The following is a 25,190-nucleotide window of genomic DNA, read 5'->3' on the forward strand; positions in this document are numbered from 1 at the left end:
TTTCGAAAACCACAGAGTTTAGAGTAATTGATGAGTAACAAATCAAATCACTAATTGATAAGAAAATGAACCTTCCATACACATTAATTAATTTACTTTTAATTTAGACGAAATTAGTGTAACTGTTTTTATATATAGGATTATTGTCATTACTATTACTATTTCTTTTTGTAAACATTGACACTATTTGTTGTACCTTTGTGCAAATTTATGAATAAAGAATGTTTGAATTGAATTGAATTGAATATCCGAAACGCTACCACCTATGCCACGAACGCCGCTGAAATCACACCGTGTCACCGTCTCGTTAACGGTAATCGTGTTGCCTCAAGAGAAGACATTAACCACTAGAGATATGACGTCACTACACCTTTAGCCTTAGTCCCTCCCGTGTGCCAATTCCTAAACCTTACCTTCCTAATATAACCTAACCTAACTTCAAAACACATACAGTCACGAGTCCGCAATCCGCATAACACACAAAAGAACTAAAGTAGTTCATAATCAACGCTCAGTTGAATTTATAAATCCCTCTACCTCTTTGTCCTCTTTGTATAAACCTACTCTTTTTCATCTTAGGTTTCTTCTTCTTCCCTAACACCATTCCACTGAGCTATAATTATAACTGGAGGTAGCACTGAATGTCAAAGATGCGTGTCGCCAGCCGCCATGTTTGCGTGAGTCTGGTGTCATAAGAAGCCATATTATTGCTATAACTATTATTATACTTGGCTTAAAATACCTACTTTGTATGGTCGCCATTTCAAAGAAAATTATTAAAGTATTAAAAGTATTCAAGTATGACAAAAATACTCACTGTTATACCAACCTAGTTATAAGAAGCCATGTTATTGCTATGGTAAGAAAACTTACTGCTATACCAACCTAACAAAATCAGCGACACGCTTTTGACAGACTTCTGCCATGGCAGTGCTACCTCCAGTTATAATTTTAGCTCAGTGCACCATTCTCAATTCTCATTCTCTTCTGTTCTTCTCTTCTCTTTCAATGTTTCAATTTCAATCTCAATCGTTCATTCCATTCCTAATTGATTTGATTTATTTCATTCATTAATCATTACTTGGTCAGAGTCAATTCAAAATTCACAGTAAAGTAAAGGCGACTAGATGTATTACAGTAATAAAAAACAAAAAAAATCTTAGTTAATTTGGTTTTTGTGACAGCAGAAAACTTTTTGCACCATTGTTTTCAGGTAAAAATCTAATGATATAAAAATAGTTTCTAATGATAAGCCTAGGCCTGATAAGCCTATAGGCTAGTAATTTTACTATGGTACCGGTACTCTTGGTCACCCTTTCCACAGTAATTTCCCTTAGTTCCATAACAAGTGGTTTACAGACAAAATTTCATGAGTACCATTTCATGTAGCCTAACTTTGTATTGGCCTTTATGTAGCTTTAACCCTCCAAGTGTCCATAGTTTAGGCCTTAATGTCCACCTATTTTTGGCGCATTTGCAAGGTTTTATTAAAACGGATCTGAGAAGCTTAAAACAATGTTAATTCTAATGTTCTATATACCATTTTGTTTAAAAAATCATGGGCTTCCATATCATACATAAAACATAAGGAATAGATATTTGTTTCCAAAAAATTTTTTAGGTAAAAAAAAATTATTTTAGAAAAATTGAAAAAAAAAATAAGTTTGCGCTCAATGAAATTGTATAAATTATAGGCCTATAAATATTTGAAAATAGCCACTTTGTTCTAAATTTAATGAGGATTACAAATATATAATCATATAGTGAGGTAAGTTATCAAATAAATAAGTTATGAGTGAAAAACGGATTTCAGTACATAGCGTTTAGCTAAGAATGCATAGCCTAACCATAGCTAGGAATCTGGCTGATAATTTACATCAATATCACTACCTACTTCATCAGGATCATCAACCAGCCCTTCAAAATCACTTAAATCTTCTTATAATGCACCACGTAGGCTATATCACTACTTTTGATTTTTAACACTAAAAGAATGATAAACGTAATAAAACACATCAGTCATCGGTCCGAGGATAACCAAGCTGTTTACGAATACGCACGTCAGCTGTCTGCTACAATTACGATCGGCTCGGAGAACATACAGCGCTGAGACAGACCTCTGGAGAAAGCTTAGAATATAATGGAAAGAACGATACCTAACTCGATCCAGTTCAATCCGATTCAGTCAGTCATAGAGCCTTCGCCGTAAACGATGTCGAAAGTGCGCCGAAAAATCGACGCGTGACACTACACAAAGTGTGTAGCGCGTCGATTTTTCGACGATGGATGCTTGGAGGGTTAATTTGCTTATGTACCTACCTTGGCCTACGGTACCCTTAACATGATGACTGCTGAAAACAACGTATAGGCGCTCCCCAGTGGCGGGCGAAGCCCCGGCACGCAACCGAATCAGCGAACGCAATTGGCATTCAAATATTTCATTCTGACGAATCACAAAAGAGCAGTGGTGACTGTGCTGCGTTACCCCGAGAGTGGATGTAGTTCACTGAAACACCCAAAGGTAGCAGCACTGGACGGATCCGTATCCAGTGTCTTTGTAATGTGGGTTGAAGAGAAAAAATCCCCGAAACCGGGACGAAAGCATTGCCAGACAGGATTTTACGGGAAATTTTAGTACCAACCTACACCAAAGTAAAGCTCGCATTCTAAGCTGGCAGGCTGGCATCGATTATAACGTCTCCGTCTGAGGCTAAGCTCACACTGACTCAATATATTTCTGTTGGTCTGGTGCCGACTTTTGTCGGTGCGCGCCACATTGAAGTGCTAGTGACGCCTACTAGAGTCGGCGTTAGTAGTCAACGTGTTAAAAGCTATTCACAGAATTGTCTTTACAGGTCTCAAGTTGCATTATCTGTTGAGGAAGAGTTCTCAGTGTTGCATCCTATGTTGATCGGGCCTACATAGCCTAAAACAGGTAGCCGAAATTATAAGTTACCTATTCCATTAATTTTATCAGGCCTAACTTACTTATTGACCTAAGTTAAGCTCTAACTCTAGCAGTGGCCAATATTAGAAGTGGGGGTAAAAATTTAGGACCCAGACCCCAGCTTAAAAACACTTTCTGAAGTGTGAAATTGTGTAAAAAGTGTATAAAATGAAGTTTTGGAGGATAATAATTGGGGGAAAAGCAATTCCAGTCCCAAATATTGACTGGAATTTAATAAAACCGACCCTAACAACAGTTCATTTAAACCTCAATATAGGCCTACACCAATTTTACACAATTCCACACTTTCAAGAATGTTGGATTCACTATATCGACGTGAAAAATTCACAAGGAATATGCACTCGACATATAATTTACTATTGTCTCACTCAAAGATAACCAAAACCGACACGCACGGAGAGTACCATGTCTTTGGTTTGCCGATAGCCAACCAGCAACTAGCCTATCCAACGAAAATTAAAATCACTTTGTCCAACAAATACATATTTTGATAGGTATCCACATATTTCACCACGAATCACCCCGTTTTCTACATAATGTCCGAACACAATTTTCCGACACAATCAGAATGAAAATAAATCACAAATTTGAGCTACGTCCTCCTGTGTCTCTACTTCACTTTGAATTGAACTAGGCTAACAACATGGAGTCATGGAGACAGTTCTAAACAAAACACTAACAACGAAACCACCAGCCAATCAGATAACTACACGAAAGAAATCATCAGCCAATCAGAAATCTGCACAATTACATCATCTGTTGATCTGTTTTACCACAAACAATAGCAATGCAGTTGCAGTGAAAGGTTACCGTACCACAATTACCCCTAGAATCCCCTCAATTTAACCTGAATTCCCTCTGTATTTCTCGTAAAATCCCGTTTTAATTACAAAGTACTGCAGTTAAGATTTCGACATGTAGATCTTATGAACACTCACTTGTTGAGGAAAAAAATAATTGTTGATTATGAAATGCAACTGTTCTAAACTAACCAAACCAACCAAACTTGCTATATGATTACATGAGGAAAAAATAATTATTTATTATGAAATGAAACTGTTCTAAACTAACCAAACCAACCAAACTTGCTGTTTGATTTCCAGAGGAAAAAATAATTATTGATTATGAAATGAAACTATTCTAAACTAACCAAACCAACCAAACTTGCTGTATGATTTCCAGAGGAAAAAATCTATTATATTATTAAAGTGATACAATCAAATTTTATGTAAACGGTTAAGGCCATTTACCAAATGAAAATATAGGCATATGGCACATCAAAATGAAGCTGAAGGTGTGTAGATTTGCCGAAAAGTATTGATATGGACGAATTTCCTAAGGGCTCTGCTGCACAGGCTAATTTTCAAAGGGCTACGCCTGGCATGGTTCCTAAGTGTACATGATTTAATTTAATTTAGTTAGTAAAACAGCTTGTCAGTACAATAAACTGGCGTTTGTTTATTTACTCAAAAAAGATGTTTGTGACGCTTTGTAGATTTAGGAGGGTTATGATTGGTTTTAAAGAAAAGTTTGTATACGGTTTGTAAAGAATTGCTCAAAGATTTCATTTTGTAATTTATATAGTAAGCTACGTGTAAAGAAGATTGACTAAAGTTGAAGAATTATGGTAAAACATGTCATTCGTGTAGCATCAATATGAAGCAATTGATGCTATTGCTACACTAAGGTTTGTTGTCATATTCTTTTGGATCTATTAACATAAAAAGTAGGGTTTTGAAGTAAGCAGGTTTACACTTTTAAATCAGTTTATATTTTCAAACTAAATCATAAAGTTTCCGTATTTTAAAACACACATCAGAATTACTTTAATAGCTCTCTAGGTCACATTTTCTTCCCGTTGTAAAGCACAGGTATAGCAGCTTGTAATTATTGATTATGAAATTAAACTGTTCTAAACTAACCAAACCAACCAAACTTGCTGTATGATTTTCAGAGGAAAAAATAATAATTGATTATGAAATGAAACTGTTCTAAACTAACCAAACCAACCAAACTTGATGTATGATTTCCAGAGGAAAAAATAATTATTGATTATGAAATGAAACTGTTCTAAACTAACCAAACCAACCAAACTTGCTGTATGATTTTCAGAGGAAAAATAATGGTTCATTATGAAATGAAACTGTTCTAAACTAACCAAACCAACCTAAATTGCTGTATGATTTCATAAATCGGTTTTATAAGAGGACTCGTTACCCAGATATACAGCCAAACAGTAAAGTACAAACCATAAAACTAAATAACAAATTCACAGTAAATAACCCTATTAATAAATCAGATTTTGTAGACACCAGTGTATCCAGTGACACCAACATGAACTACCTACTGTAAACACGATAAACGAGTACCTAACAACTTGTGTTGGGTGATTCCATAGATTTGTTCATTTAATTATTAATTCCATACTCCTTGATGAGTTTGTTTTCTCTATGTATTCATAACATATGTCTGCAGAAATATCGATATAGATTTGGTTCGATATATCGTTTCTAAAATATTTTAATTTTTCAATGTTTAAACAAACATGGAACTAGGTTATGATTTGTTTATATGTTTTATTGATGTTTTGAATGTAAACATTCAGTTAAGATCGGTGTACGTTTTTATGAACTTGAATAAATAAAACTACCAATATTCAAACAATAGCTACTTCCCTGTAGGGAAATTTGCCAAAAGAAGGCTGAAAACTTAACTTCACGTTTTTAGAGGTAACTTTAGGATTGGCTATTTACACAGGTGATAGATGATGTTAACTTACACCACTTTTTAATGACCTGTTAAAATATTTTCAAAGCCATTTTTGACTAAGTTTAAATATATAGGATAAAATAAACAAACAACATTATTTTTACTTTATTATTGTTTTTATTTATATCATATGGTACAATACAATTCTGATGGTCTTCCTGTCTCTGCCGGCTCTGCTCCTCGTCGTTGGCTCAGCGGCAAAGGAAAGTACCCATTTATACAGACTAATTTCCCATTCTTGCTGGGTAATACCTATTAATTACCGTACCCTTTTCCCCGCCGAATTACCCTTCTCTTCCCATGATTAACCACATTTTATCTCCCCCACCCAAAACCCCGAATTCCCACCAACCCCCTAGTGAGTTGGGATTATTCTTTATATATTTAATTAATAATAAAAGGAGTTCTCGGCGCCAAAAAATTCTTTAATAAAGTTGTAGTATTGATGTCCTAGAATAGTTTAAAAAAGATTTTAGAACGCTTAAGCTGGGGTCTTTGTCCTAAATAAGTACCGAAGTGGGGAATGGCCAACCCATTTTGGCGATTTTGCAGACCTTTTTTTGAAAATCCGTAAAAATTCAACCGTACAAGTAACTTAAACCTAAAACATTATATTCATTTTGTTCGGAAAGAACAGGAGAATCTAGAAATAACTTAGTAATTTTAATGATTTAGACAGTGTATTTTTTCGGTAAAGTGGAAAAAGTAAAAAATTATAGTTTTATTTTTTGAATACAACGCGATAACTTATCATGTAGTTTTTATATGTCTACAGTACTTAACTTAGCCTACAGTAACTTATTTTTCCCGCTGAATCCAAAAATAGGCCCTACAATCAGTTTTCGTCTGAGAGATTCCTAAGTGGCCGTAGGCCTACAGTTAAATAATTAATATTAAGCCTCAGTTTTGTTGAGTTATTCACATACTGTATTTGTGGTTTGGACGAGTCCAAGTCCTAGTGGCGAAAATAACACCACAAAGATAAAAGGAAAGGAAAAAAAGGAAAGTTGAAAGGGGAGGAAGGTTTGTCGAGTGGAAACAGCTGTCAGTTGTTTACATTCGATACTAAACGGACAAAACCAAACACGACGATATGAGAGCAAAATCAGAACTACAATATGTATTAATTAGATTTGTAAAAGCAAATGGACTTTAAAAAGCAAATGGCCAACTGTGATACATAAATTATTAACTTAATTACAGCAACATAAATTAGAAACAAATTGAATTTACTCTCGTAAAATACCAGTAATAGAAGCTAGGCCACTGCCGATATGATCGTCCTCATTCCAACCCTCAACGTTGTCTGTTAATGGACGTAGCATAGTGCATAAGGTAAAACTATCGACCTCCAGTCAACGCTTTAAACATTTTTTTTCAAAATGTTCGTTTTTTAGTGCTGATTCCAAAAATGATATTCATTTTTTGCGGAAAAGTCCCGTTTTCCCGGGAAATGGGAAAAACGGGAAAAAATTGTTTTTGCTCAAAACCCATGTTGTGGGTACTCAAATTGTGCAGAATCGCACGACGAATTCAACGGTATACTGCTCAATGCGATACGACCACTAATAACCTCAAAAACTGCCACCTGTGAGCGGTTGGGGTATTTTCTATATTTGGGTTGGTGGAGTAGAAGTGATCCATTATTGAATCAACCGCTTTTGCAGTTTCTAGGTCCATTTGATTGGTTTCTACATCATTTTCGGACGACATGGCTAGACCTGGCGGCAGGTCAGGTCCAGCCGATGGAGTGTGTGTGGGGAACTTAAGAGTTTTTGGTTAGTTACAAATTAAGGAATAAATGTTAACCAACAACAGGGGGAATGGTTGTACTAAAAGGTTAGATTAAAATAAACCTACCTCATAGTTATGCAAAATATTAGCCTATTTAATTTCCTTGTATCAGCTGTCTGAAAATGTGAAAATGCAGTTTAGCAGTTCTCCTTGTTTACATTTAACATTTGTTTACATTAGTTCTCCTTGTGTTACATCTCGAGTGCAGCAAAGGCCTTTTTCACTTGTGTTACACATTATATTTTTCCTACAGTCACTATAAAGCATATAAATAATTAGTCTTTCAAACACTATACAACACGTCTTTAGGTTCAGCTGGCAACACAAATGGTGCCCTAGAGAAAGTAGTACACTCGGTCCGTATCACTCTGCTATTTTTCCTTGGCAAGAAATGTGCTCCGCTTTTTGAGAATATAGTTCCGTATGTTTTTGTAATTTGAAGTGGTTTCCGTGCCTAAAAAAATGCTTTAAAGGTATTTTCTTGTTTATTAAGAGCGTAGGAATGTTTTAAAAACTTTGAAAAGAAAAGTCCAGAAAGTTCAGAAATACCGAAACTATAAACACAAAATGACAGGTTAAATCGTAGTTATAATAGTCAATCAGCTGCTCCGTAGTATTATTATCTTTAAGTGTTGCCAACCTATTTCCAAGTGTACACGGATTACGTGCATAATAGAACCATGCTGTTTTGTGTTGTTTCAATGGAATCCTGATGTGCGGCAAAGTATAAACCGTACGACAAAGTATAAACCATACGGCAAAGTATAAATATGCAGCAATTAGCAGCTTTCTGTACTATAAACAGTACAAGGAAGCCAACTTTGTCGGTTGACTGTAGGAATAAAACATTGTTAGTGTTCTCATTGCAGCCATGGAGACCAATCAATATTTACTTTTAAAATGTTCACTTCAGAAGTTTTAAAGCCAAAGGGGCAAAGCCTAGGGTCAGTATCGAAATAAAATAATGCCTTTATGACTTTACTCCCCAAATACAAGTTTTTTACATCACAAATCAAATTCACCTTGGAACTATGTCGTCACAGTCTCCAGTATTTGTGACAACATGAAAGAAAAAAACACAGTTATTTATAAGTAAAAAAAAAGATTGTATGAGTCCAGTCCTTGTTGAACAAAGTGATTAATAACCATGCCGCTCTCCGTGGCACCGTTTAACACTTATTTTTACTTATACATTTTATGCAGTAAATATAAATAAAATGTACTAGACATGTATTGTAGTTGAGACTCCAAATGTAGGTTGATATGATTCACTTCAACTATTTGCTGAGCAAGCACTCAGTGTTGTGAAAACTAGATTGACCTAGTATACTGATACTTCCTTGTGGACAGTAAAGATTGAGTAGCTGTTGTTAAAATAAAATGTCATGTAATGTCATTATTGTGGTTACTGCTAAAACAAAGTCACAAAAATTGATTTTCTCTAGCAATCAGCAAACAGTCAAACGCTTAAAAAATAATCATTAATTATCACATATAAGGAAGGTTAAATTAAAACAACAAATATAATTAGTATACATTTATTACTTAAAACAATACTTGTGATTATTATACAATGTATTACTTAATACAATACTTGTGATTATTATACAATTTATAAATTTATTCAAAATAACACATCATTAGAGTTTTTTTTGTAAGTCATTGTGATCAACAGATAGAAGCAAATATTCTTTTAATAATCTTAACTTCTCCACCTCTTGTAATAACTAATTGTGTATTTCCTTTTTTTCAATTTCTGAAAACATCTTATTTAGATTTAAATTTATACTAGCCCAACTGTGGAAATCTTCAGTAGATGAAGTTAACCCAACATAATTACTGGATACATCATTGTACCAACTTACTCCAAAAAATATAGATATATTGGCTTTAAAATGGCCAATATTTGTTATTATATATCTAAAAATAGATTTAATTGAAAATCTATAATTTTCTAAACAATACTCTATTAAATCATTCTCACAATCTCTACTACTAATAAATCTCTTACAGCACAGCTGAAGAGATAGACCTCTGAGGCCCCCTTCACACTGGGCCACCATGGTGGTGACACCGGTGGCGACACCATGGTGGCTACGTTACATTGGCATTGATTTAAATGGGACATCTTCACACTGAGCTTTGGTGGCGCGTCTGGCCGCGCGACCAGAAATGCGGTGGCTCGGGGTTGCGATTTTCAGAGAAACCAGTCTGGTGGCGCTACCACGTCGTACCATGGTGTCTTATTGGTCTGTTCACATTGGAGCGACTGGCAGCGCCACCAGTCACTACCAGCGGGCATTACACAGTATACTAGTTTACTAATTTTTGAAGTTGTTAAGGTAATAAATATGGGGAAACGATTTTATTGATGTATCACAATGTATAGGTACTCTATTTCATTTACATCTTTTCGTCATTGCAATGTATACATTGAGTCAAGGTATTACAGTTTTATTAATAAATGGTATATTAACTATGTTTTTATTTAATTTTCCGCAACGTTAGTAGCAGTTTCTCTTCTGGAGATATTTTATCTTTCAGACGTCCCAGAAGCTCATCAAAACTTAAAACACACATTCTTGAGTAAGTAGTCATTGTGAAACGTGTCAGGGTTATTTCTAAGGTCTTAGTAGTGAATGAAAAAAGTCTCTCTGGTACTTATATCTCATAAAAATGAATGAACAAAAAAATATGTTTTTTTATGTTTTCACAATTTAAAAAAATAAAAATATATACGCTAAGCACCTGCCTCTTCGACGTCCAGCTTTGTGGCTGCAGCTGCACTGGTGGCTGAGCTGGTGGTCCATGCACATTTTGACCGGCCACCAGTGTCACCACCGGTGTCGCCACCATGGTGGCCCAGTGTGAAGAGGCCCTGAGAGTATATCAATATCAGCTGTGCTGTAGGAGATTGATTAGTAGTAGAGTGGGGGAAACTACTGATTCACACTTACAGCACAGCTGAGACAGGATTAGTTTGTCTATTGGTTTCTTACCATGAGCCTGAGAACAGATAAGGAACTCTTATGTGATATCTGTCTGGCTGCATGGTTGTGAATTGTCATAATTACTTGATAAGGAATAAGATTAAACCAACTGTAGGTATACTATACCTAAGAGCATTTGATAAAGAATAAAAACTGTAAAGAAATTTAACCCTTAGAGTGCCAGGCGAGAAATAAAAGTAACGCTCAAAAAATGCCGATGATTTTTCCCGAAGGTCGCGCTAAAAATGCCGAGCGCGATCTGGCGATTTTTAGGTTAAAATTTCGTAAAAATCGAATTTTCGATATTTCGACCAACGAAAATCGATGTATCGCATCTAGTAACTTTCGACTCAATGTTAATATATGGGTTAAAAGAATCCGAGTATCCATTCGGTTGTTATGACAACTGTTCGATCATTACGAAACGTCTGGTCAGCCGGACGTTGGCACTTTTGGCTCGTTCTAAAAACGTCCAGTCGGCCGGACGTCGGCACTTTTGGCTCGTTTTAAAAACGTCCGGTTCCCCGGACGTTCGCACTCAAAGGGTAAAAAAAAAACATTAAAAATGGCATTTTTGGAGTGAAAAAAGTTTTCAAAATTGAGATTGCAACAGGCCATAACTTTTGAACAGCTAGTCCCGGGTGTATATAATTCAAATATCTACAACTATTGGCCTGCAGGGGCCATAGCCCCTAATTTAGACTACAATAAAAAAAACATTTAATAAAATAAAATGGCAAATATTCGAGATATGTTTTTAAAATTATCAATTTTATGTTTCTTAAAATTAACAGTGTTTCTTGTTTTATATCTTGGTTTTCCTTCCGTTGGAGTCGTATATTAGTTGCTTCTGATGTGTCATTGAAATACAATTGTAAAATAATGATTAAATCAATAACACAACATATTAACAAAGGAAACGTGCACATGGTTTGGCCTGAGCCCGGAGAACGACAAATCAGAGCTGAAATCATACAGCCAAACATTGCACATCTTTTCTAGTTTAAAATTGAAGATTTGTTTTGTAATCTTACGAATTATGTTATAGTTTCAATTTTGAGAACCAAATGTAAAGGTATTAACAATATAATAAAACATATGATTTGTGCACAAAAGGCAGGCAGAACATAGTAATCAGAGAGAACTGCTAACATACTCCCCCCCCCCCCCTAAATTGCAACAGGGAACTGGGCAATTTTATTCTGTGACAGGAAGAAGGTACAATTTCGCTATTGGTCCTTTCAGTATTCCAGTAGCTGTCTTCATTGTTACCACGCGAATGAGATTGTCAAGCCCAGGATGAACTTCTATGACTTTTGCTAAAGGCCATTTTGACGGAGGATATTGTTCGTCAGTGATAAGGACTACTGATCCTACTTTAAGTTCTGTGTTTGGAAATCTCCATTTATAAATTGTCTACAGTTGCTGAAGATATTGCCTTGACCATCTTTTCCAGAAACTTTGTAACATTTGCTGCAACAACTTCCATCTTTAAAGTATATTTCTTGGTACTTTCTTGAGGTCTGGTTCTGGTATTGTAGATAGTGATGCACCAACAAGAAAATGTGCAGGAGTCAATGTAGATCATCAGGATCATCAGTCAATTTGCAGAGAGGTCTCGAATTCAAAACCTCTTCGATTTGTGTGAGAATGTTAGTGAATTCTTCGTATGTTAGTTGAGTGTTACCAACGATTCGTTTTAAGTGATATTTCACTGACTTCACTCCTGCTTCCCAGTGACCACCGAAGTGAGGAGCAGATGGATGGTTAAATTTCCACAATGTTCCATCTTTAGTTAGAAGATCTCTTAGTTTAGTACTTGCCGTTGTTGAAGCCGTGAATAGACGTTTTAGTGCTGCATCAGCGCCGATAAATGTAGTACCACAATCACTGGACAGAGTGGAAGAAATTTCACGGCGAGCTGTGATTCTCTTATATGCTGCAATGAATGCTTCTGCAGAGTAATCTGTGACTAATTCGAGGTGGAGTGCAGATGTTGAAGAGCAGATGAATACTGGATAGATAGTAAAATTGATGCAATAAAAAAGATAAAATTCAAGAGATGGTTTAATGAACATGATTATTAAAGAACTGACAAAATGTAAACAAAAATGTAAATAGAGTATTAACAATATAATAAAACATATTATTGTGCACAAAAGGCAGGCAGAACATAGTAATCAGAGAGAACTTCTAACAGTTTGTAACTGATCTTATTTTGTTTTCTAGTTATAAGAGGTTTTGTTTAGTTTAGGTCCTGGCTTGAGTCAAATTGTAAAATAGTTTTATAACTGAAATTCGCTCATGAATATTTTGAAAGTAAACTGATGAATAAACAGAAAAAGGAAATATTAAAATGACAGAAGAGAATAGGGCTATTTTTATGAAGACAGCTATTTTTTTAAGAAATTAATCATGTCAGGTAAACTTACTAAATTTTGACTTTTATCTTGAAAAATACATGAAACTTAAAAATCCAATGGATTGAAGCACATTGAACTGATCGTGACACAAATTATTCCATGACTTCTCCAGAGAATTTCCTTTAATTTGACAACTACGTCATCAAAATCGGTTCATAAATAAAATATTTTTGCTCTACACAAGAAATTCCTGACAGAATAAGAATAATAGATAGGTTTCTTTTATTTTAAACTAGCGGTTGTACCTGTGCTTTGCAACGGGAAGAGGGAACAAAATAGAAACATTTTGATCTTTACATTTGTATAAAATAGTTACACATCCACCAACGCTTAAAAAAAAACAAAATTCGGCTGCACTTTAGAATCCGTCTTTAGATAGATTTTCATACAATTTACTATGGTATAGCCCTTTAAATTCTGAACAAAATGGTACAAATACAATTTCTGTAAAAGTTATGGTTCAAAACTATTATAAATGATGTTATTTTCCCATAAAACCCCATATAATAACGATAGGATTTAACAAACATGGTTTTGATTTAGCTTAGTATGTTATGGTCCTAAAAATTTTGAAAGTTTTTTTCTTTTTTTCTTTTTGATTTTTTATGGGAATTTTCCCTTAAAACAACAGCAAAATAGAATTTTCTCGAAAATGGCCTGAACGATTTTCTAAAAGATTTAATATGTTATAGTCCTTTTCATTCCGAACAAAATGGTAGAAATCCCATTTCAGTAAAAAATAAGGTTCAAAAGTGATTGTATCTTATGTCATTTTCCTATAAAAAACAATAAAATAATAACAAAATTGGGAATTTAAAAAAAACTGGTATTTATCAAAGTTAATATGTTATGGTCCTTAAAATTCTAAAAAAATAGTACAACTCCCCATTGCTGTAAAAATTACGGTTCAAAGGTTATTGAAACTTTTTTAATTTTTAACCATAAAATATCATATTTACTCTCACCGCTTACTATGATAAAGGTTGCTGACAAGCTTATGGGAGAAAGTATGTGTCAGAATGCTGATACCGTTTATTAGTTTGATCTTTAAAAATACATGGAAACTTTAAAAGACAAAAGAGTGAAGCACACTAAACTGAGCGTGACACAAATTATTCAATGACTTCTACAGAGAATTCCATTTAATTTGACAATTACATCGTCAAAATCGGTTCATAATAAAATTGTTTTGCTGTACACGAGAAATTCCTTACAGAATAAGAATAATAGATAGTTTTCTTTTATTTTAAATACGGAAAAGTTTTCTCTGCAACAGGCGATTCATATTAAGCGGTGTTCGGATTTGAGGTGTTATTGGTTAGTGGCATTTTTTTATGTTGAGAAAAACAGTTAAGCCCTATATTTGGATATTTATAATGTTCTCACGCTAGTAGAAATTTAAATATTGTTAATTGATTGTTCAACCCATTTGAATAGATTAATAAATGGTTTTAATAAGGTATGATCTTTCTTAGAAGAGAAGACAAAAAGAGAGGAGAATATAGTTTAACAACTTTAAAAGAACTAATTAATTGATATACTCCCTGATGTAATACTTTGAAGAACCACTCCAAATGTTATGTTTCCCTACACAAGTTTAATAAAACAATTTGTTTTGTTTGACTAGAATTTGAGTTTCAATAAACATTTCTGTTTTAGGTCGAGACAAAAAAGAATTAAAACAACAGATTAAATTGATTTAAGAAGTAATATAATGCAAAAGAAGAATAAAGAAGACACGAGAAAAAGGAAAATCCCTCAAGTGTATTGTAAAAATATCTAATATGCATTGCAAGATTTGACTATGAGGTGATTCAATGTTGAGTGAAAGAGGTAGCCTATCATGTAACTACTAGCCACTTAACAAGGCCTACAAACAAGTTTTAGTTACATACGAATTTATGACTTTTCTAATTAGTTACTAGCTTGTGTGATAAGATTTATAGATATAAAAATTGCAAGAGTAGAAATGTTAACTTGCTTCAAAAAATATCCTCTTAAGTGTCCAATATGTGTGCAAAGTTGTTCAACTCCATCCGCAATGAAGGCTCATATATTGTATCACACGGGAGAGCGTCCCTTTAAATGTTTGGCATGTGGGAAAACTTTTTTCCAAAAACACCATGTAAAAAGACATTTGTTGATCCATTTTGCGATATATCATTATAAGTGCCCAACATGCGAAAAATCCTTTGCATCAAAATACTATATGAAGAGACACACACTAGTTCATACAGGAATGAGACCTTACAAGTGCTGTACATGTGGAAAATCCTTTAAAACCAAAGGCAATATGAAGATACATTCATTGTTTCATACAGATAAGAGACCTTTTAAGTGCTCTACGTGTGGAAAATCCTTTACATACAAAGGCGATATAAGGACACATTCATTGGTTCATAGAGAAGAGAGACCTTACAAGCGCTCTACATGTGAAAAATACTTTAAATCCAAAGGCGATATGGTGAGACATTCATTAGCTCATATAGGAGAGAGACCTTACAATTGCTCTACATGTGGAAAATCTTTTACATCCAAAAGCGATATAAAGAGACATTCATTGATTCATACAGGAGAGGGACCTTACAATTGCTCTACATGTGGAAAATCTTTTACATTCAAAGGCGATATGAAGAGACATTCATTGGTTCATACAGAAGAGAGACCTTACAAGTGCTCTACATGTGGAAAATCTTTTACATCCAAAGGCGATATGAAGAGACATTCATTGGTTCATACAGGAGAGAGACCTTACAATTGCTCTACATGTGGAAAATCTTTTACATCCAAAGGCGATACGAAGAGACATTCATTGGTTCATACAGGAGAGAGACCTTACAATTGCTCTACATGTGGAAAATCTTTTACATCCAAAGGCGATATGAAGAGACATTCATTGGTTCATACAGGAGAGAGACCTTACAATTGCTCTACATGTGGAAAATCTTTTACATCCAAAGGCGATATGAAGAGACATTCATTGGTTCATTCAAAAGAGAGACCTTACAAGTGCTCTACATGTGAAAAATGCTTTAAATCCAAAAGGGATATGGAAAGACATTCATTTGTTCATACAGGAGAGAGACCATACAAGTGTTCTACATGTGGAAAATCCTTTAAATCCAAAGGTCATATGAAGAGACATTTATTAGTTCATACAGGGGAGAGATCTTACTAGTGCTCTACATGTGGAAAATCCTATAAAACTAGAACTCATATGCTGAAACATTCATTGTTTTATACAGGAGAGAGACATTACAAGTGCTCTACATGTGGAAAATCCTATAAAGCCAAAACTCATATAATAAAACATTCATTGGTTCATACAGGAGATAGACCTTACAAGTGCTCTGTATGTCAAAAAATATTTACATCGAAAGGCGATATGAAGAGACATTCATTGGTTCATACAGGAGAGAGCCTTTATAAGTGCTCTACATGTGAAAAATCCTTTACATCCAAAGGCGATATGGAGAGACATTCATTGGTTCATACAGGAGAGAGCCTTTATAAGTGCTCTACATGTGAAAAATCCTTTACATCCAAAGGCGATGTGGAGAGACATTCATTTGTTCATACAGGAGAGGGACCTTACAAGGCTCCACATGTGAAAAATCCTTTACAACCAAAGTTAGTATGAAGAATCATTCATTACTTTGTAATAAACCTCTAAATATGTTGTTATTTCATTTTTGTCTTAACTAATAATAGAAATGATGAGGTCAAGATGTTATTGGATACAATGTTTAATGGTAAATAAAGGGTTACAAAAAGTCTTGAAGGGTGGGGATTAGTGCAGACTGAATCAAAAGATTTCTTTGACTTTATAAAATGCAATAAGTTAAGATGTAGATTGAATTAGAATAATAATTTGGAAACAATATTTTAGTAAGATCATAAATTTGTCTTTTCTTTTCTTAATATTACTGAAATATAGAGGTCGTTTTAGTCCCAAAAAAGATCCTGGAGATGTCTATAGTTTGAGTTAATAATAAATTGAATGTTCTCACCAATCTTCTGGAATAATAATTTTCTTCTGAATAATATAGGCTTTAATTCTTCTTTCTTCAGTTAATTTTGATATTTTGACAATAGTTTATATTATAATTTCACTTTTTTTTTATCACAACTAATAGTTTCTGTATGTTCTTCTTGGATACCTTAACTGCACTCTCACTGTTCATTGTTGTAAATTATGGGGCTTACATTTTTAAAAACATGGTTGAATTTTATTGACAATCTTGAACCTAGATGCACTGTATTTTAAATGGAGGAATTGTTTTGAATAATAATTTTGAATAAGCCAATGAATAAAATTTGATTATAAATTATATATATGTTGAGACAATATGGTTTTACTAATATTAACAATGAACATGAATAAATATTGAAAATATAACAAGATTTAGTTTGGAATTTTATTAGGCCTAATGACTATATTAATTATAAACATTAGTTTTTGAGTCATTACAATATCCCCTTTAGAAAATATGTAATTAAATTCTTTAATGACTTGTTTTCGATAAATGACGAGAAAACATATTTAATTTAACAACAGCAATTAACAAATACTTGATTGAGATGAAAAAAATATAACTAGCTTAACATTACATAATGTTTTATCTTTTAGATCACTAAATCCCACTGTGTTTCCTTATAACATCAATGGTACAATTTTAGAAAGAGTAAAACGTTTTAGGGACTTAGGAGTTATCATGACATCAGACTTGCAGTTTAATGAACATATAGCGAACATGGTTAATAGGTCTTTTAGTACGTTGGGCTTCATAACTAGAACCTGTAAGCTATTCCACGATTCACTTACTTTCTTAACTCTTTATAAGTCACTAGTCAGATCAAAGCTCGAGTTTGCAAGTATAGTGTGGTCACCTCACACATCGTTCTATGTAGAAATGATTGAAAGAGTTCAGAAGCGATTCTTGAGGACTTTGTATTTCAAGGCTTTTGGGGTTCGTGTTTATCCTATTTGGTCAATAAGATATGAAGAGCTTCTACATTTGTTTGAATTCCATCGCTTAGAGGTCAGGAGGAAGGTGGCAAGCCTATGTTTTCTGAAGGGTGTCATGACTGGGTCCGTGGACGATGCTGAGCTCTTGGCCAACGTGCCGTGGCATGTGCCGAGACGCGGTGGTCGCGCTAGTAGGCTACTGTATGTGGATTACGCTAGGACGGTGGGGCACGCGACTTCGCGTATGTTATCAGCGTTCACTTTGATGAATCTTGTATCTGCTCATATTGACTTCACTACTGGACTCAGACAATTTAGGAATAAGTGTTTTGACATTATTTCACAAAATGTTATTTAATAAGAATTTAATCTAGCTATACTGTTGTTATCATACTTTCGTTATCATACTTAATCATTCAACTTTCCTTATTTTTGTAACATGTTTAGGTATTTTATGTACGTGTGTATTTGTGTATATTTCCATATTGTCTCAAATGATCATTTTATCTTATCATCCATATTTGTTCAAATAATGTACTCGACTTGTTTTATTGTTAATTTTATTATGTAAGGGTTTTTACGGGAGACCAAGTTATTAGCATCGGGTTCCCCTATAACTGGGCTTTTGCCTGTAGGGGCTACCTTTTGCAGGTTTTAATAATTCTGTTTAGATTAAGTAGTAATTTTTTATTTTATTTTGTATAGTCATAATTAGTTTTTATTCTCTTAGTATTAGTTTTACTCACTAGTTTACTTTATTCATTAAGAAATAAAAGAAGGACTATAATTTTTATGCTGTACTGTATATACATTGTTGTCATTCCTGCAATAAAGAGATTTCTATTCTATTCTATTCTATCTAGAACAAAATTCTAGTTGGAACGAACATAACAATAACATAATTGTAAAATAACAAAATGATAACTAATCCCCTCCTATCTTCTACAAACTTTAATAACATAACATTAATTAAAGTGGTTAAAACAATTTTTTTTTAACATAATACATGAATTGAATGATAAATTTAAATTTTGATATATGAAGGGAACATGAGACATATACAAGATAAATGATGCTTACAGATAATATGGAGTACATTGAATTAATTTTGACAGTTGTTGATGATGATTGCTTGATGATAACTTCTTATAACTAAATACATGTGATTATGACTATCGTTTATAACCATTGGAACAAAGGTAACTGGGGTAGATTTTGAAGGTATTCATGTTGTTGTGGGTCTGTGGTTCTTTCTATGTAGAGGATAGTTAATTCATTTGTTATATTACATGAATCAGTTTGTTGGTTTGGTGGAATCCGGCTAAGAGTATCGGCCGTTATATTTTCAGTGCCCTTGCAGTGGATTATTGTGAAATTATATTCTTGGATAGCTAAAATCCATCTAGCAAGGCGGTTGTTGAGGAGTTTACAAGTTTTTAAGAAAGTAAGGGCATGATTATCAGTTATGATTTTCAATTTGGTACCTAATGTAATGTATCGAGATTTCTGTAGACAATGAATTATAGCCAATAACTCTTTTTCTGTGGTAGTGAACCGTTGCTTGGCAGGCTGTAGCGTTCTGGACATAAACATGATAGCAGCTTTATCTCCGTTCTCTTTGATTTGATACAGTGACCTCTGATGGTTATGTCTAAGGCATCAGTCTGTAAGTAGAATTCTTTGGCTGGGTCAGGATGATTTAATACACTGGTTTGCAGGAAAAGTTGTTTGATCTCATTGAAGGTGATGTCGTCTGCAGGTGTCCAGATAAACTTATTCTTTTTAGAAGTTAGTCGCAATAAAGGTTGAATTGTAAAGAAGAATTATTCAGAAATTTATTGTAATAATTAATACAACCAAGGAATGATTTAAGTTGTGTTCTGTTCTTTGGTGTAGGGTATTTTAAGATGGGTCTACCTTGCTTTGATCCATTATAAGTCCTTCTTTTGTCAGTGTGTACCCGAGGAATGGTACTGATTCTCTGCAAAACTGTGATTTGTTGAAGTTGATGGTCATGTTAGCTGATTGCAACTTCTAAAAAATCTATATAAATACAATTAGAGTTTTGTTTGTACATTGCTCAGAATTAAATATTTTTAGGTTATTTTTACGTGTAATACATTAAAGAAGCAGAAGCAAGTCTTATCTCAATTTCTGTCTGTCTTTCTGTCTGCCTGTAACACTCAAGATGGTATTTTACGCTATCTTCTCCATAAAAGCGAGAGTACCTATCAAGATCCAAGTCATTTTAATGTATTCAATGGTTTGGCGAGAGTGTCTTTAGCCATTATGGCTTCACTACTATGTAACTAAAATTACGAACGTTCAAAAATGCAGTTTTATGTGATTTCTGTCAATTTTTCGTCAAATGTTTATTACATAATCATCTATGAAATAACGAACAGCTGTTCGGATAGATTATTTTTCTAGCTGTCTATGATATGTTTTCAAATGTTGTTTACAAATTCCGCAACCATTTCCGATCACGTTTTGAAAGCAAATCCTAACCAAGTGAGATTAAACACGTTTTTCTTACATAACGGATTTAATTAATCGCAAGTGGAATAATATTATAGTGTAACCGTAAATGAAATTAAATAACGAGGCATCATCCAGGTCAGGAACCAGACATTCTTTGTGTATAAAATTGTTCTTGAGTTTTTATAGCCAGAAAGAAGACCTTGAATAAGTGTTGTATAGGGCTGGAACACTTAATGATCGTCACCAATAGCTTACAAGCAAGGTTTACACTCATTGACGGCACTTCAATGGCGGTTGTGTAAAGTGTAAAGTAAAAAATCACAACTGCAGTGGGTGATTGTGCCGAATTTACGGATGATGCAAAACTCGCTTTTCCAATGTATCACTTTCTATTTGTACTCACTGTGTGAAGCAATCGCTGGACCATACAGCCAATGGGCCCATAGCCCATCTCTTGGGTACGTACGCCTACCTATTTATTCATAACAACCTTTTCGACGACATCGTTAATGCCGGTACTTTTCCATAGAATACATGGCCTACCTACTTAAGAAATAAAATTACAAATGTCCAAAAATCCAACATTGTGTGATTTTTTGTCACATTTCCTTCTACTGTTAATAGATATACTAATAATTGTTATCGTTGTATTTTGACAGTTAACTGATGAATAAACAGAAAAAGTAAATATTAAAATTACAGAATAGAAAAGGGGGTTTTTATGAAAGAGCTACAGACTATACCTGTAGTCCAATTTTGATGAAACTTGATATGTAGGTACTAATCTCTGATATCTCCAGGTGTTTTTATAATTTTTTTGAAATTTAGACTTTCATTGTTTGTTTTTTCCATAAAAACCCATAAAATAATGGAAAAATCGGATTTTCTCAAAAATGGTCCGAACGATTTTCATACAATTTACTATGGTATAGCCCTTTAAATTCTGAACAAAATGGTACAAATACAATTTCTGTAAAAGTTATGGTTCAAAAGTATTGTAAATTATGTTATTTTCCCATAAAAACCCCATATAATAACGATAGGATTTAACAAACATGGTTTTGATTTAACTTAGTGGGAGCGTTTCATAAACTCCAAATTTCACAAACTCCAACGCTTAAAATATTAAATAAACAGAGTGGTTCATAACCTCCAATTTTCATAAGCTCCAAATCTATAACATTCAAATAATCACTGTTTCACAATGTCCAAATTTCACAAACTCCAACGTTAAGATACCAAATAAACAGTGCGGTTCATAATGTCCAAATTTCATAACCTCCAACGGTACAGTCTGAGCCAGAAGACTCTACAGTGGTTGACAATTTCCGAAATTACAATCGGGGAAGCATTTATATCAAAGAATTTTGTTAACTATAGACTACCGGTAAGCATTAAAATGCACAAACATACGCCTGTAAATTAAGTTACCATTCTTCGTAATGTAATGACATATTTGATGTAATACAGTATAATGATAATTAAATGCTAGAAACTCAGTTTCTATATCCCGTAAACTGATGCTGAGCCGGCCAAACTCCTAGCGCCAATGCCGCGCCAAGCGATTTTATGCCTATTTGTAATCGCTTAAAAATGATACAAGCAGGCTCCGTATCAAAAAAAGCTTCAAATAAAAAATAAAATTCATACTTTGATCTAAAACTTTGCCGCAGGAATTTTTTCCCTGACCAAAAAATAAAAAAGTTCCTCGCTTACTACATTTTTCATGTTTTTTATGGTGTTAAAAAACAATCATCTGTTTTAATTTGCCTAAATAAATTATAAAAATTATGTTAAGGTAAAAACTAGCTACATAGTAATGAGCACTGGTTTTTCCAGAAAAATAATATATCAATTTGAAATTTGTATGTTAACAAATAAGTGTAGCAGAGCAGGTTGAGTGAATGTATGTTTGTGTAAAACAGAGAGGTTCATTCGGCCCGTCCGCCTCGGTATCCCGCCAATTCGATTGACTTATGGCAGAGACTATACCGTTGGAGCTTATGAAACTTGGAGGTTATGAACCGCTCTGTTTATTTGATATTTAAAAGTTGGAGTTTGTGAAATTTGGACATTGTGAAACTGTGCTTATTTGAAAGTTATAGTTTTGGAGTTTATGAAGTTTGGAGGTTATGAAACACACTGTTTATTTAATATTTTAGACGTTGGAGTTTGTGAAATTTGGACATTATGAACCTCACCCAACTTAGTATGTCATGGTCCTAAAAATTTTGAAAGTTTTTTCTTTTTTTATATTTGATTTGTTATGGGAATTTTCCCATAAAACAACGGCAAAATAGAATTTTCTCGAAAATGGCCTAAACGATTTTCTAAAACGTTTAATATGCTATAGTCCTTTTAATTCAGAACAAAAAGAAATCCATTTCCGTAAAAAATAAGGTTCAAAAGTGATTGTAACATATGTCATTTTCCTATAAAAAACAATAAAATAATAAAAAAATTCGGAATTTTGGAAAAAAACTGGTTTTTATCAAAGTTAATATGTTATGGTCCTTAAAATTCTAAAAAAATAGTCAAACTCCCCATTGCTCAACAACACAACAACAAAACAATTACGGTTCAAAGGTTATTGAAACTTTTTTAATTTTTAACCATAAAATATCATATTTACTCTCACCGCTTACTATGATAAAGGTTGCTGACAGGCTTATGGGAGAAAGTATGTGTCAGAATGCTGATACCGTTTATTAGTTTGATCTTTAAAAATACATGGAACCTTTAAAATACAATAGAGTGAAGCACACTAAACTGAGCGTGACACAAATTATTCCATGACTTCTACAGAGAATTCCATTTAATTTGACAATTACATCATCAAAATCGGTTCATAAATAAAATTGTTTTGCTGTACACGAGAAATTCCTACAAAATAAGAATAATAGATAGTTTTTTTTTTATTTTAAATACGACTAAGTTTTCTCTGCAACAGGTGATTCATATTAAGCGGTGTTCGGATTTGAGGTGTTATTGGTTAGTGGCATTTTTTTAAATGTTGAGAAAAACAGTTAAGCCCTATATTTGGATATTTATGATATTCTCACGCTAGTAGAAATTTAAATATTGTTAATTGATTGGTCAATCCATTTAAATATATTAATAAATGGTTTTAAGGTAGGTATGATCTTTCTTAGAAGAGAAGACAAAAGAGAGGAGAATATAGTTTAATCACTTTAAAAGAACTAATTAATTGATATACTCCCTGATGTAATACTTTGAAGAACCACTCCAAATGTTATGTTTCCCTACACAAGTTTAATACAACAATTTGTTTTGTTTGACTAGAATTTGAGTATCAATAAACATTTCTGTTTTAGGTCAAGACAAAAAAGAATTAAAGCAACAGATTAAATTGATTTAAGAAGTAATATAATGCAAAAGAAGAATAAAAAAGACAAGAGAAAAAGTAAAAGTGTATTGTAAAAATATCTAATACGCATTGCAAGATTTGACTATGAGGTGATTCAATGTTGAGTGAAAGAGATAGCCTATCATGTAACTACTAGCCACTTAACAAGGCCTACAAACAAGTTTTAGTTACATACGAATTAATGACTTCCCTAATTAATTAGTTACTACCTAATGTGATAAGATTAATAGAAATAAAAGGGCCAAGAGTAGAAATGCTACCTTGCATAAACAAATTTTCTCTTGAATGTCCAATATGTAGGCAAAGTTGTTCAACTCAATCCACAATGAAGGCTCATATATTGTATCACACGGGAGAGCATCCCTTTAAATGTTTATCATGTGGGAAAACCTTTTTCCAAAAATACCATGTAAAAAGACATTTGTTGGTACATCATAAGTGCCCAGCATCTGAAAAATCCTTTGGATCAAAAGACTATATGAAGAGACACACACTAGTTCATACAGGACAGGGACCTTACAAGTGCTCTATATGTGGAAAATCATTTAAATTAAAAAGCGTCATGAAGAAACATTCATTGATTCATACAGGAGAGAGACCTTACAAGTGCTCTACATGTGGGAAAACCTTTATATCTAAATACAATATAAAGCTACATTCATTGGTTCATACGGGAGAGAGACCTTACAAGTGCTCTACATGTGGAACATCCTTTACAACCAAAAGCAGTATGAACAAACATTCATTGGTTCATACGGGAGAGAGACCTTATAAATGTTCTACATGTGGAAAATCCTTTACATCCAAAGGCGATATGAAGACACATTCATTGGTTCATACAGGAGAGAGACCTTATAAGTGCTCTACATGTGGAAAATCCTTTACATCCAAAGGCAGTATAAACAAACATTCATTAGTTCATACAGGAGATAGACCTTACAAGTGCTCTACATGTGGAAAATCCTATAAAACAAAAGCCCACATGATGACACATTCATTGGTTCATACAGGAGAGAGACCTTACAATTGCTCTACATGTGGAAAATCATATAAAACCAAATCTCATATGAAGATACATTCATTGGTTCATACTGAAGAAAGACCTTACAAGTGCTCTACATGTGAAAAGTCCTTTAAATCCAAAGGCGATATGAAGAGACATTCTTTGGTTCATACAGGAGAGAAACCTTACAAGTGTTCTACATGTGAAAAATCCTTTACATCCAAAGGCGATATGAAGAAACATTTATTGGTTCATATGGGAGAGAGTCCTTAATTGTGTTACATAATATGCGGAAAGGCCCTTAGTGACTGCAAATAAGTGTATTTTTTCATGCCTATTTTTTTCAACATCTCAAGGAAGCGAAAAATAAAAAAAAACTTTTTTATTAATTAAAGTTAAAGTTTA

General features: G+C 33.6%; 1 protein-coding gene across 7 annotated transcripts in view; it reads left to right on the plus strand.

Annotated features, from left to right (window-relative positions):
- Nucleotides 1-1,024: 1,024 nt before the first annotated feature.
- Nucleotides 1,025-25,190, plus strand: part of LOC128990730 (zinc finger protein 85-like) — a 75,132-nt gene continuing 50,966 nt past the window's right edge. Inside the window, exons 1-4 of one of the 7 annotated variants that reach the window (XR_008490561.1) lie at nt 1,025-1,213; nt 2,856-2,935; nt 14,604-16,574; nt 23,730-24,950. Coding sequence is in view for 4 of the 7 variants with exons in the window: in XM_054413282.1 (XP_054269257.1) it covers nt 14,914-16,122 (1,209 nt within the window). In the remaining 3 variants the exon portion in view is untranslated. Of the gene's footprint in view, nt 1,214-2,855; nt 2,936-14,603; nt 16,889-23,729; nt 25,180-25,190 lie in introns of those variants that run through there. The other 6 variants (XM_054413294.1, XM_054413303.1, XR_008490560.1 and 3 more) reach the window with 6 other exon arrangements.

Source organism: Macrosteles quadrilineatus, unplaced genomic scaffold, assembly GCF_028750875.1.
Source record: "Macrosteles quadrilineatus isolate MER2022 unplaced genomic scaffold, UCM_ALF_1.0 Scaffold_1__1_contigs__length_201487025, whole genome shotgun sequence".
In the NCBI taxonomy this organism is placed as follows: domain Eukaryota; kingdom Metazoa; phylum Arthropoda; class Insecta; order Hemiptera; family Cicadellidae; genus Macrosteles; species Macrosteles quadrilineatus.